The 10,724-nt window shown below is 50.5% G+C and overlaps 2 protein-coding genes across 2 annotated transcripts; one reads left to right on the top strand and one right to left on the bottom strand.

Moving 5' to 3' along the window:
- Positions 1-1,517: 1,517 nt before the first annotated feature.
- On the top strand, positions 1,518-6,993 carry EMWEY_00006490 (axonemal inner arm I1 intermediate chain dynein IC138, putative; the record flags this gene model as incomplete). Its single annotated transcript, XM_013481631.1, has 11 exons — positions 1,518-1,892; positions 2,106-2,286; positions 2,524-2,601; positions 2,894-3,055; positions 3,330-3,476; positions 3,749-3,840; positions 4,187-4,289; positions 4,572-4,828; positions 5,804-5,949; positions 6,348-6,497; positions 6,807-6,993. 11 exons carry the CDS (start codon positions 1,518-1,520, stop codon positions 6,991-6,993), a joined length of 1,878 nt encoding a protein of 625 aa, XP_013337085.1.
- Positions 6,994-7,854: 861 nt separating this feature from the next.
- Positions 7,855-10,486, bottom strand: EMWEY_00006480 (apical membrane antigen, putative; the record flags this gene model as incomplete). The annotated part of the gene is made up of 5 exons (XM_013481630.1): positions 7,855-7,916; positions 8,135-8,286; positions 8,470-8,557; positions 8,999-10,135; positions 10,321-10,486. The coding sequence occupies 5 exons, from the start codon at positions 10,484-10,486 to the stop codon at positions 7,855-7,857; spliced, it is 1,605 nt and encodes a 534-aa protein (XP_013337084.1).
- Between the last annotated feature and the right edge of the window lie 238 nt (positions 10,487-10,724).

Genomic DNA, 10,724 nt, shown 5'->3' with positions numbered 1-10,724 from the left:
TATATATATATATATATATACTGTGTATACGTATTATATTATTACATTATATTTATATTACACTGCATTATACTGTAAAACATAACATTATATTATACTAAGGGGATATAATATTAGGCTGCTGCTAGTTGCAGGAAGTATATGTGGTTATGCTGCGTATCTTTGCTTTGCAGCCGTGGCCGCAGCGAGATCTACAGCAGCGCCAGCAGCACCATCATCCCCAACAGCAGCAGCAACAGCATCAGCAGCATCAGCATACGCTGCTGCTGCTGCTTCTGCCACTGTAGGAGAGGATCGCGGTGGTCTAAGCATTGAATTGGAGGAGACAGAAACCGTAATATTATTCACAAAGGCCTCCCGTTGTGCTGTTGCAGGCACCGAGGAATATCAGCAGATACAGCAGCGTAACCGGGTGTATGCGCAGCTACAGGCAGCAAAACAAAAAGTACCAGGGAGGTTTAAAACCTCCCATACACAAACCCTAAACCCTCAGCAAAAACTACAATCTGCTGCTACAGATAACAACGCATGCGCTGATGTCGCCGTCAGCGCATCACCTGCATGCATCCATGATGCCCTTGCTGCTAAACCCGTTGCCCTGTACGCCACATGTCTGCTGCTGCTGCTGCTGCTGCTACTAGTGTTGAGGCTGCTGCTGCTGCTGGTACGAGTGTTGAGGCTGCTGCTGCTGCTGCGAGCGTTGAGGCCGCTGATGCTGGTGCTGGTACGAGTGTTGAGGCTACTGTCGGTGACTGCGTATTGCTTTCCTGCAGCAGCAGCAGCAGCAGCAGCAGCAGGGCCAGTAGTGCTTTCAACTGTTTCAGGTGCAACGGCAGCAGCATCAGTTCCACTCGTGTAATTAACTGTTGGTGCTGCAGAAGCTGCAGCAGCTGCACTATTGTGTATAATTGTTGCTGCTGCAGCATGGAGAGCTTTCGAACAGCATGGGAGAAGACAGCAGCAGCCTTTGCAGAAGAAGGTTTGCATGCAGAAGGATCTTTACTTTCACTGGATTGGAACATTCTTGCTGCTAGAGATAAGCAACGAGTCGCCGCTTCTAGTGGGATGGGGGGCCCCCAGGGCCCCCTCCCTAATTCCCCCCCTACCTCTACTTCCTTACAAACGCTACCTTCTATAAAGTTAAAACGAAGAGACAGCGCAAAGCGAATTGGTGCGGGTAGTCTTATTGGCTCAAAGAGATTATCCATTAGTGACGCCAAGAGAACAGACGGGAAGAGAACAGGTACACTCCTGCTACTACTGCTGCTGCTGCTTTTGCTGCTGTTTCTGCTTCTGTTTCTGCTCCCACATCTGCGTTTGATGCTCCTCCTGGTTCTCCTGTTGCTCGTACGGCCGCTTCTAGTGCGGATTCTTCCTGCTCGCGCTGCTGTTGCTGCTGCCGCTCCCAGTGCGGATCCTGTTTGTGCTGCTGCTGCTGCTGCTGTTTGGGTGTATGTGAAGATATGTCTACAGGAAGTGTCAGTGGTAGAAGATCGCAGCGGATTTCTGTGTTGGATATGAAGGGAAGTCTCTCGGAAAAAGACTTTGAAGACGAATTTGCAGATGCACCTGGAGATATACGCAACACCAGATCTAATTGGCAGGTAATAAGAGCTGCTGTTATTGCTGCAGTTGCTGCTGCTGTTGCTGTTGTTGGTGGTGTTGCCGTTGATGCACTTGTTCTCGTTGATGCCGCTGGTCATGCTATTGTTTGCGCTGCTGCTTTTGTTTCGGCTTACGTTGATCTTGCTGTTTATGCTGCCAACACTGCTGTTGGTTTTGTCAGTGCTGCTGGTCTTTTCGATGCTGCCGGTGCTACTATTTTCGCTACTGCTGCTGATACCACTCATGCTGCTCTTGGAGCCGTTGCTTTTGTTGGTATGCTGGTCTTGGTGCTTCGGTTGTTGCTGCTGCTGCTGTTTTCTTAGCGGCAGATTAGACCATAATGGCTGAGTGCTTGCCATCTTGGTGCTAGCTGTTTAGTTGCCTGGGTGTATGCCCTCGATTACAAACCCTTCCTACCGCGTTGCTATGTTATTTCTCTCCTCGGAAAAGACGTAGGATTTAGGGTGTAGGGTTTAGGGTCAAGGGTTTGCGGTTCCCAGGTAGCGTGCGAGCGCTCTTTGCCTCAAGGGGTGGGGAGAGCAGCGCTGCGGATAGAAGCTGCATTATCGCAGCAGCAGTTTCATCAGCAGCAAATGATATACAGAAACTATAAGGCAGTCGACTTTGGAGACGAAAACCTGCCAAGATCCCCATCTGACAGAGCCGTTGGCTGTATCTGCAGTGAGGCATACCTCAGCTATAGCAGCAGCTGCTGCTGCAGCTGCTGCAGCTGCTGTTGCTGCTGCTCGTATTGTTGCAGTTACCGTTGATGGTGCAGTTGCTGTTGATGGTGCTGTTGCTGCTGCTGTTGATGTGCTGTTGTTGTTCACGGTGCTGTTGCCGACCATGCTCTTTGTGCTGATGCTTTTTCTGCCGCTGCTGGTCATGCGGCTGCTGTTGTTGCTGCTGCTGCTGCAGTTGAATCTGCCACGGATGAGGAGGTGCCGCAGGAGGAGCGGCAGGCCTCCGACTCGGAGGGTGAAGAGGAGCAGCAGGGTGTGTTTTTGGCTCCTTTATCTTGGATTTGTATGCGGTTTATATGTTGTATCTAAATAAACAAATATGGATATCCACAATAAATATATTGTATCCTCTACGAAATATACAGTTTTGTCTCTTATTGTTGGGTTGTGCTTTGTATGTACACTCTATGTGCATGCATGTTCCATCAGCTGTTTATACACCCGAAGAGACGATTTTTCGATATACTATAGTATATATAAGTGCATGTATATAGAGTCCTATTCAGTGTTTCTTCTGTTGCTGCCGCTGCTGCTGATGTTTGCAGGTGGAGTTGTTCGGCAGCAGCTAAAGGAGTTGCTGGACTTTGACGGGCGGCATCTCTCAGGAGGCCAAGGCGTGAGGGCACTGGCCTATCACCCTATTCACCGTGATACTCTCTGTGCTGCTTTAAGCTCTCCGCCTTGTAGCATTGATGCGCCGCGGTCGGGTGAGGCAAGCAGAAAAGAATATTAGCCTGCAACGAAACAAGGAAACAAACGGAACCTTTCATAAGCGCTAGACTCTAAACGCCGCAGCGGTGTGCAGCTCGAAGGGGGGTTGCATTAGTGCGCGCACGCAGAGAACAATAAATATAGCAAATATACCCATACAAACAAACAAGGAGAAAGAAACGAAGAGGGAGTACATGTTCGCCTGATGTATGTCCTCTGCACGAATGAAGGCCTTGCTGAGGTGTACATACACCTGAATGTTGCATGCAGGGCAGCTGCAGCTCTGGTCCATTGCCAATCCCCTCTATCCTCAACGCACCATTAGCTGCAAGTCAGGTGTCACGACACTTGGATTTGGCTCTCAGCAGCCCAACCTTCTTGCAGGTAAAGAGAACAGCAGCAGCAACAACAAGGGAGGTCAGGGAGATGAAGAATGTCTTGCCTCCTTGTTCTTACCTTCAGCACGCACCAACAAATTGTAGTTGAAGTTGCTACTGCAGCTTGCAATTACTGCTGCTGCTGCAGCTACTCTACACGCAGCAGCGAAGAGAGGTCTAGCCAGTCGGTTAGACGTCTTCCCTTCTGATACGACGGGATCCCAAAGGCAGCAGCAGCAGTAGCTGGTGCTCAAGCAGGAGCAGCAGCTGATGCACCAAGAGCAGCAGGTGCTGCTGCTTGGTGTTGCGTAGGTGGGATGGTGGATGGGGGGATTGGCATTTGGGATTTGCGACTTCCAAAGGATCAGCCGGTGCTGCACAGCGCGGGCTCAGAGGGCGCAGCGGTGAGGGGACTGAGGTGTACATACACAGTTACTGCCAGCAGCAGCAAATCGTTTATTGACTCTTCTGCTGCTTCGTCTTTATCTTGCTTGTAGATAGCCCCTTGCTGGTGATGCTCGGCTTGAACTGATGTTGGCAATACATGCCCGCTTCCGTCCACTTTTGCATCTTCCGTTGCAGCTGCTGCATCTACTTCCGCTTCTTCATGTGCTGCGACTTCTACTGCTGCTGCTTCTTTTGCTGCTGCATGTACTTGTGCCTGTGTGGTTGTTGTCGTTGCATGCTGCTGCCCTAGTTGGCTGACGTTGCTGCTGCTGCTGCTGATGTAGGCTCTGCTTGTGTGCGCAGGGCTGCCAGCATACAGACACCGTGTGGGACTTGCAGTGGCTCTTACGGGAGGGCACTGAGGGGCTGCTGTCTACCGGAGGAGACGGGCAGGTGCTGCAATGGAGTCTGCAAAAAGGCAAGAGAGAAACAGCAGTGTTGGCTAGCTGCTGCTGGCTGAGGCTAGCTAGTCTTGCACTAATATCTACCTAGCCAGAGATGACAGCGGCTAGCTTGCCTTTTCAAAGACTAGCTAGCTCTGCACTTCTTAGTCGTCTCTAAAGAAAAATACCCAAAGGAGTCTGCTTGTGGCTAGTGGTTAGTGTGCTGGGTGTGAGCCGGCAGAAGAATGCCTACTGCTGCTACTGTTGTTGCTGCTGCCGTTACATGTCTTGCCTGCTGCTCTCAGGGCTTGTGAACTGCGTCGTCATGAACGTGCGACGGACTCCCAACCCGTCTGCGCTGCAGCTCACTGGGCCCCGCAAGGAGGCCCCCAAGGCACATCTTTTTCGTTATTCTGCAGGGTTGTCTTTGGATTTGGCTAGAGGAGAAGACAGCAGCATTTATTTTGTTGCTGCTGATGATGGAGTTGTCCACAAATGCTCCCTAAACTACAACGAGCAATTCCTTTCCACTTACTATGGACACAAGGGGCCTGTAAAGACAGTGGGGGCATACACTTCATCCATTTTTTTCTTTAAGTTCTCCTCTTCCTGTCTTTGTCTTTCTTTCCCCTTGCCTTGCTGTCTTTCATTCTGCCTGTGCTTTTCATCTTCGGCTTGCTGTCCTTCTTACTGCATTTGCCTTTCCTAATTTTCTTGCAGTCTTTGCCTTGCTCTCCCCTTCTCTTGCTATATTTACTTCTGCTCCTGCTTTTCCTCTTGGTCTTGCTGTTTTTGTCCTGCGGTCTCTCTTTCTGCTTGTATCATTTTACGATTTGCTGGGTGTTTGTGTAACTGTGGTTTTCTTGCTGCCTTCGTCCTGGTGTTTCTGCATTTGTCTTTTTGTTTCTTTATTTTCGCCTCTATCTTTCTGTCTTTTTCTTTTATATCGTTTTCCTCTTGTCCTGCACCAGAAAAGCATAAAATCAGTTGCAGATTTGTCAGCATCTTCACTCGCCTATCCCTTGCTGCTGTTGGGTCTCTTGTTGCTCTTGTTTCTCTTGCTGGATTCTTGCATCTTGTACCTGGTTTTATGTCTCTCTCTGCTGCTTCTTCTTTTCTTGCTTCGTTTCTGTCTGCTGCGGCTTTTATATATGCTCTATGTCTTTGTGATCGTTAGCCTACTGGCAACTTTCTGTCTTTCATATTTAATTTAGTGCTTAGGGCCTAGGGTTTAAGCTTCGCCCCCAGTCTCTACCTGTTAGCGGCTGCTGCCCCAGAGTGTGTGGGGCTCCGTACTTCGTTGCAGCGGAACAACCAATTTGTGCTCTATAACAGCCGATTGCCGCTGCATAGCATAATTTCAGTGTCTTGATGCTGTATAGTTGTTCCGCGAGCATAATGTGCTACCCAAGGAGGCAACAAACACTTGCATGGACTATCCGTTCTGTGGCTTACAGTTGAGGGTTTAGGGTTTAGGGTTTCGGGCTGAGGGTTGACGGTTAAGGGCTTAGGATTTAGGGTCTTTGGTTTATATCAGGTGCGCGTGAGTCCCTTTTCTCCGCATTTTCTGCTGACGGGCTCCGCCGACTGGACTGTGCGCCTTTGGGCTGTTGGCCGCCACCAGGAAGAAAGTGAAGTATTTGCGTCGACGGAGAGCCCCAGCGCAGTGATGGACGTCTGCTGGTGCTGCTCTGCAGCTTACATGACTCCTGCTGCTGCTAATGCTGCTGCTGCCGCTGCTGCTCAAACTGCGGATTATTCTGCTTCTGTTGACAATACGCTAATGCTGACCGTGTTGCTGCCGATACTGGTGCATCTGATGCTGCTTCTGCTGCTATTCCTGCTGTTGCTGCTGCGCCTATTACTGCGTCTGCTATTGCGTCTGGTGCTGCTAATGCTTTATGTGTTCACCTATCTGCTTCCTGCTGGACATAGCGATGCTGCCTGTTGCAGCTGGTTGTAGTTGTACCGTTTGTGTTCCATTTGTACTGGCTCTTTTTCTGTTGTTACTGCATTTTGTTTTGCATTAGGGTTTGGTTGTTAGGATTTAGGGTTTAGGGTTTTGGGTTGCTGCCTTTTAGGAGCCCTTACGACTCGACAGCGTTTTGCTGCGTGTTCAACAACGGACGCATTGAGCTGTGGAATTGTAGCGATCAAACTGCAGATCCTGCAGCAGTTCTATATCCTTCCTTTGGAGGGGAGCGGGTAGCTCGGCAGCTGACGCAGATCAGGTGGCTTCAGCTACTGCTTCTTTTCTTGCAGTAGATTCTTTGTGGTGTTGTGGAGATAAAATAATTGTAGCATATTATTTATTGTCCGATGATTTACCATATCCCAATTCCAATGTTATTACTACTACGTTATATTCTTCTTTTTTATGAATCTGTCGCCACACTGCCTGTCGTGGGCACGCGGGCGAGGAAGACTGCGCTGGCGTCCATGCCCTAAGCAGCTGTTTTTGCTGCCGCTGCTACTGATTGTAGTTGTGAGGAAGTTGGATTGTATTTCTCTGGTGTATGTGTATTGGGATTTGTTTGCAGGTACGCACCTTGTGTGCCTGTGGTGGTGGTGGGGGACGAGGAGGGCCGTCTGTCGCTCATTAGCATTCAAGAAGAAGAAGTTCCTGCATACTCGCGTCAGGAACAGCAAGATAGACTCGAGCAGGCATTTCAATGCCGAGCTAGTCAGCAACGGGGAGAGACGCTTGCAGGCCACTCCTCCCTCTAAGGAAAGGTGTTGCTCTACAGCCGCAGGAGCAGCTCCTATCAGCATTGTTGCAACACATAATCAGACAGGAGGCGTCCCTGCTTCCCTGCCTCTCTTATTGTGTGTGCCTGCTTTACTTATGCTTATGCATTGCATACATGTCTCTATTCATACACTGGGGCCTCAGGGCAGCATCTGTCTCTCTAGGAATTTCTGAACTTCAATAAAAGAAGAGTGTTTAACAGCTGTCCCCTAACACCAGGGGAGTCAGCCAGCGCACAGTTCAGCTGAGTGTCTCCGCAGCTGGCCCAGCCCCAAGCAGGGGGCAGCCTCTAAAGCTGCTTTTGTTTGTGCTGTAAAGCAGCAACATAAATCAAGCCTCAAATGGATTTCTGCAGCGATAACTCGTAGCAGACCTTCTAAATGGGGCCGCTGCTGCTGCTGCTGTTATTGCAGCCGCTGCTGTTGCTGCAGCAGCAGCAACAGTTGCTGCAGCAGCAGCAACTGTTGCTGCAGCAGCTGCTGCTGCTGCTGCCACATTTCAGAGATAGTCTTCTCTGCGGAGGTGAAACGCTGTGTTCGCTAGAGCTGCTATGTGCCGAGGAAGACAGCGAACGGGGGACAGGGATAAGAGGCAGAGATGATGTCGCTAACGAGTGCACCCTAGCAGATAGAAGAGAGACAGGGATCACATACACATATATGGCGTTGTTGTGGTATTATATATTAAATATTATGTGGTGCTCAGCATGCAGCAGAAGCTGCTTGCTCCAGCTTGAAGTCTTCCTGTCTCCCTGCATGCAGCCTGTAACAATGTGTACATCTCGGGGCTGGGCCCTTCTGCCTCTACATCCAAGGAGCGGTATTATATGAAGAGGCTTCTCAGTAGTATGCCTCGTGTGTGTTATCGTCAATCATGACATTTGTCTGGTCCTGCTGCGTCTCTGGATACAGGAGCAAGGCACAGACACACCGGAAAAGCCATATTCAAAACAAATTCAAAAATGGGCTGCAAGGAGCACACCTCCTCTGTCTAACCAGGAGGATGAATGCAGACACAGCATGGCAGCAACAGACACACGCGCAAAGAAGCAGGCGTTTGGTGTTATTTGCTCCCTATACGGACACAGACATATTACAGCAGCAGATTGTTATTGCCCACCTCCCCAGAAGGAGGGCTCTGCCTCCTGTGCAAAGTCACTTCGCTTGTGCTGTCTTCTCTGGTCCACTTTAGAGAACTCCTCGTCTGTTCCCTGGTCTTCACTGAGGAGTCTCTTTTTTTCTGTGGGTCTGCCTTGGTTGCTCTGCCTCCGCCTAAGACAATACACAAACACTTCTCAGCTCATCTCAATTATATCATCGCGTCAGACAGAAGCGGCGGTTCCTTTGCTCCTAGGAGAGGGCACTGCTGCTACTTGCTGCTAATTCCTTGGCCTCTTACTGCTCAGGCACTGCAGCTTAGCAGAAAGGGAAGAGTGAAGGGGGAAGCATACTCACCGCCTGTAGAAGAAATAACCGGCAATCGCTGCGACCGGCACCAGCAAACCAACGCTGAGACCCAAAGCCAATGGGAGATAGCTTCCGCCTGCAACATGCGACACACATAACCGAATTCTTCTGCTGTTACGCCTCCTTCATATGTAGACTACCTGTGTGTCTGTATGTGAGTTCCTTGGTTTGTTTTCTGGTTTGTCTGTTCATCTTCGATGTCCGCTTGCTGCAACCTTTGCCCCCTTCAGCGGTGCTCGCCTGTTGCCCTTTGTAGTCCCTTTTTGGTGCATTTCTGTGGGCGTCTTTTGTCTCGGTCACCTACTTGCATCCGTCATCTACTTTGCGTGCCCATGTGTGTTTGCATGAGTGTGCGCTTCTGTATTACAGTACTTCATGTGTGTGTGTGTGTGTGTGTGTGTGTGTGTGTGCATATATATCTGTGTTTCCATATGTATATGTTCGTTGGGTAAGAAGTGGTTTCTATAAGTTGTACACTTGTAAGTTCCCCTTTAGTGTTAGGCGTTGTTGGTCTTACATTCGCATTCATTACTGCCTCCCACCCATGCGCCGTTTTTACACTCCCAAGGTTCGCTTTGCCCTTCTCCGCATTCGCAGTAGGTGTAGATTTTCCATCCTTCAGAGGCGGCATTGCAGGGGGGCAATTCGGCATCTGTGGGGTCGATCGACCCCAGCGAAGTAAAGGCTACCTGGTAAGAGGCGGGGGTGAGACATGTAGGCACGGTGTCGTACAGCTCGCAAGTGCCGTCTGAAAACCAGTTAGCGTAGTTTACTCCCACTCCTTTTGAGTCCGGCTGGTCTTGCCCGAAGGCTCCCACAGGCCACATTGATGCCACCACTTCCGTTGCGTCATCTCGAGTTCCCTGAGCAGTGGGAGCTTGGGTGTATCTTGTGGGGTTATCTGAAGCAGAAGCCTTGAAGACGGCCTTCCCGCAATCCTCAGGCGCATCAACATGCATCCTCTGACGAGGCACCATGCGGGCGCATGTGGTGCCGTTCCAGACACCAAAGTGGGCACCGTTAAGCGGCTTCTCAGGACAGACAGAGGCATGGTCTAAGCGGATGTAGGGGGAGTTATAGGAGACCTTTTGTTTGGTTTTTTCGGGGTAAAAACAATACCAAGTCAGATTAGGAGAGTCATTCCCTGCTGTGCAGTACTTGCCCGCCCCCTGGAGCATCTGCATCGAGACAGCCAAGAGAGTGCAGACCTTTTTATCCTCATCCCACACAAAGGGATATCGATACTTATCGTCTAAGTTGTTGCTGTTGTTTGGTGCGTACGTCGTCCACGCCCACCATGCGCAGAGCCCATGGTCGTCTTGCACCTCCTCGAGCTTCTTAGTGGCCGGGGCGCTAGGATTGTTCTTCTTGCGCTGTTTTTCGGCCATCTGCTGTAGCTCTGAGACCGTCAAAGGGCTTATCTTGACAGGCTTTGTCTCCCACATTCCAAAGCCTCCTCCCAGAGGCTGCACATCCTGAGCAGAGTCCTTTATAGGAACGCGAGCCAAATAATCGTTCGGCCAGACTGCAGCATCTGTTGTCGGCTGCTGTAGGGTTATTACCTTCCCCATCACAGGACACATACCCGCTGGTTCTCTGTACCGCCGGCTTTTCACCACCTTCTCGTTCCCTAGGTCCACGTACACCCCGCTACCTACACCAGTACAGACAACCCCACACAATAACGCACAAGCAACGATTGCTGTCAGCAACAGTAACAAACCAGCAAGCACCAGCAGGGAAAACCAATTAGAAAGAGGACTGCTGTAACTGCAGCCAGAGGAGGCCCAGCAACTAACGCGCTGCAGCAAACACAGGCGGCGGTTCCGCTGAAATTACCGTGGATGTAGGGTATATTATATTTCAGCAAAGAGTCGCCCCAAGGGTTTGAAGTTGCATCCGAGGTGTCCCCTGCATGAGCCGAGTGGGTCCCTGCCAGATACAGAGCGGCGAAGGCACCTAGGCAGAGCCTTTTCAGGCCAATCGCCTCACAACGGACCGCCATCTCCGAAACTCCCCTGTCACCGGGGCTCTGTTCCAGCTGAAGCTTGTACTGATGGTGTTGCTTCTGCTGCTGCTAAAATCTAGACACAGCAGCGGAACGGCAGGGGCACGAGTCCTGACGGCTTCGTAGCGGAGTCGGGGTCGGCGGCACCCAGCGGCACAAAGGCGGAAAGCAAATGAGGGAAATGAAACTGTGGTGAGTTGAATGAGTTGGTAATGAGGTTGCGCAAGTAAGGGGG

The sequence above is a fragment of the Eimeria maxima genome, genomic scaffold (assembly GCF_000499605.1).
Source record: "Eimeria maxima Weybridge genomic scaffold, Emw_scaff37, whole genome shotgun sequence".
Classification (NCBI taxonomy): domain Eukaryota; phylum Apicomplexa; class Conoidasida; order Eucoccidiorida; family Eimeriidae; genus Eimeria; species Eimeria maxima.
Note: the sequence above shows the minus strand (reverse complement) of the source record. Positions and strands in the feature narration are given on the sequence as shown.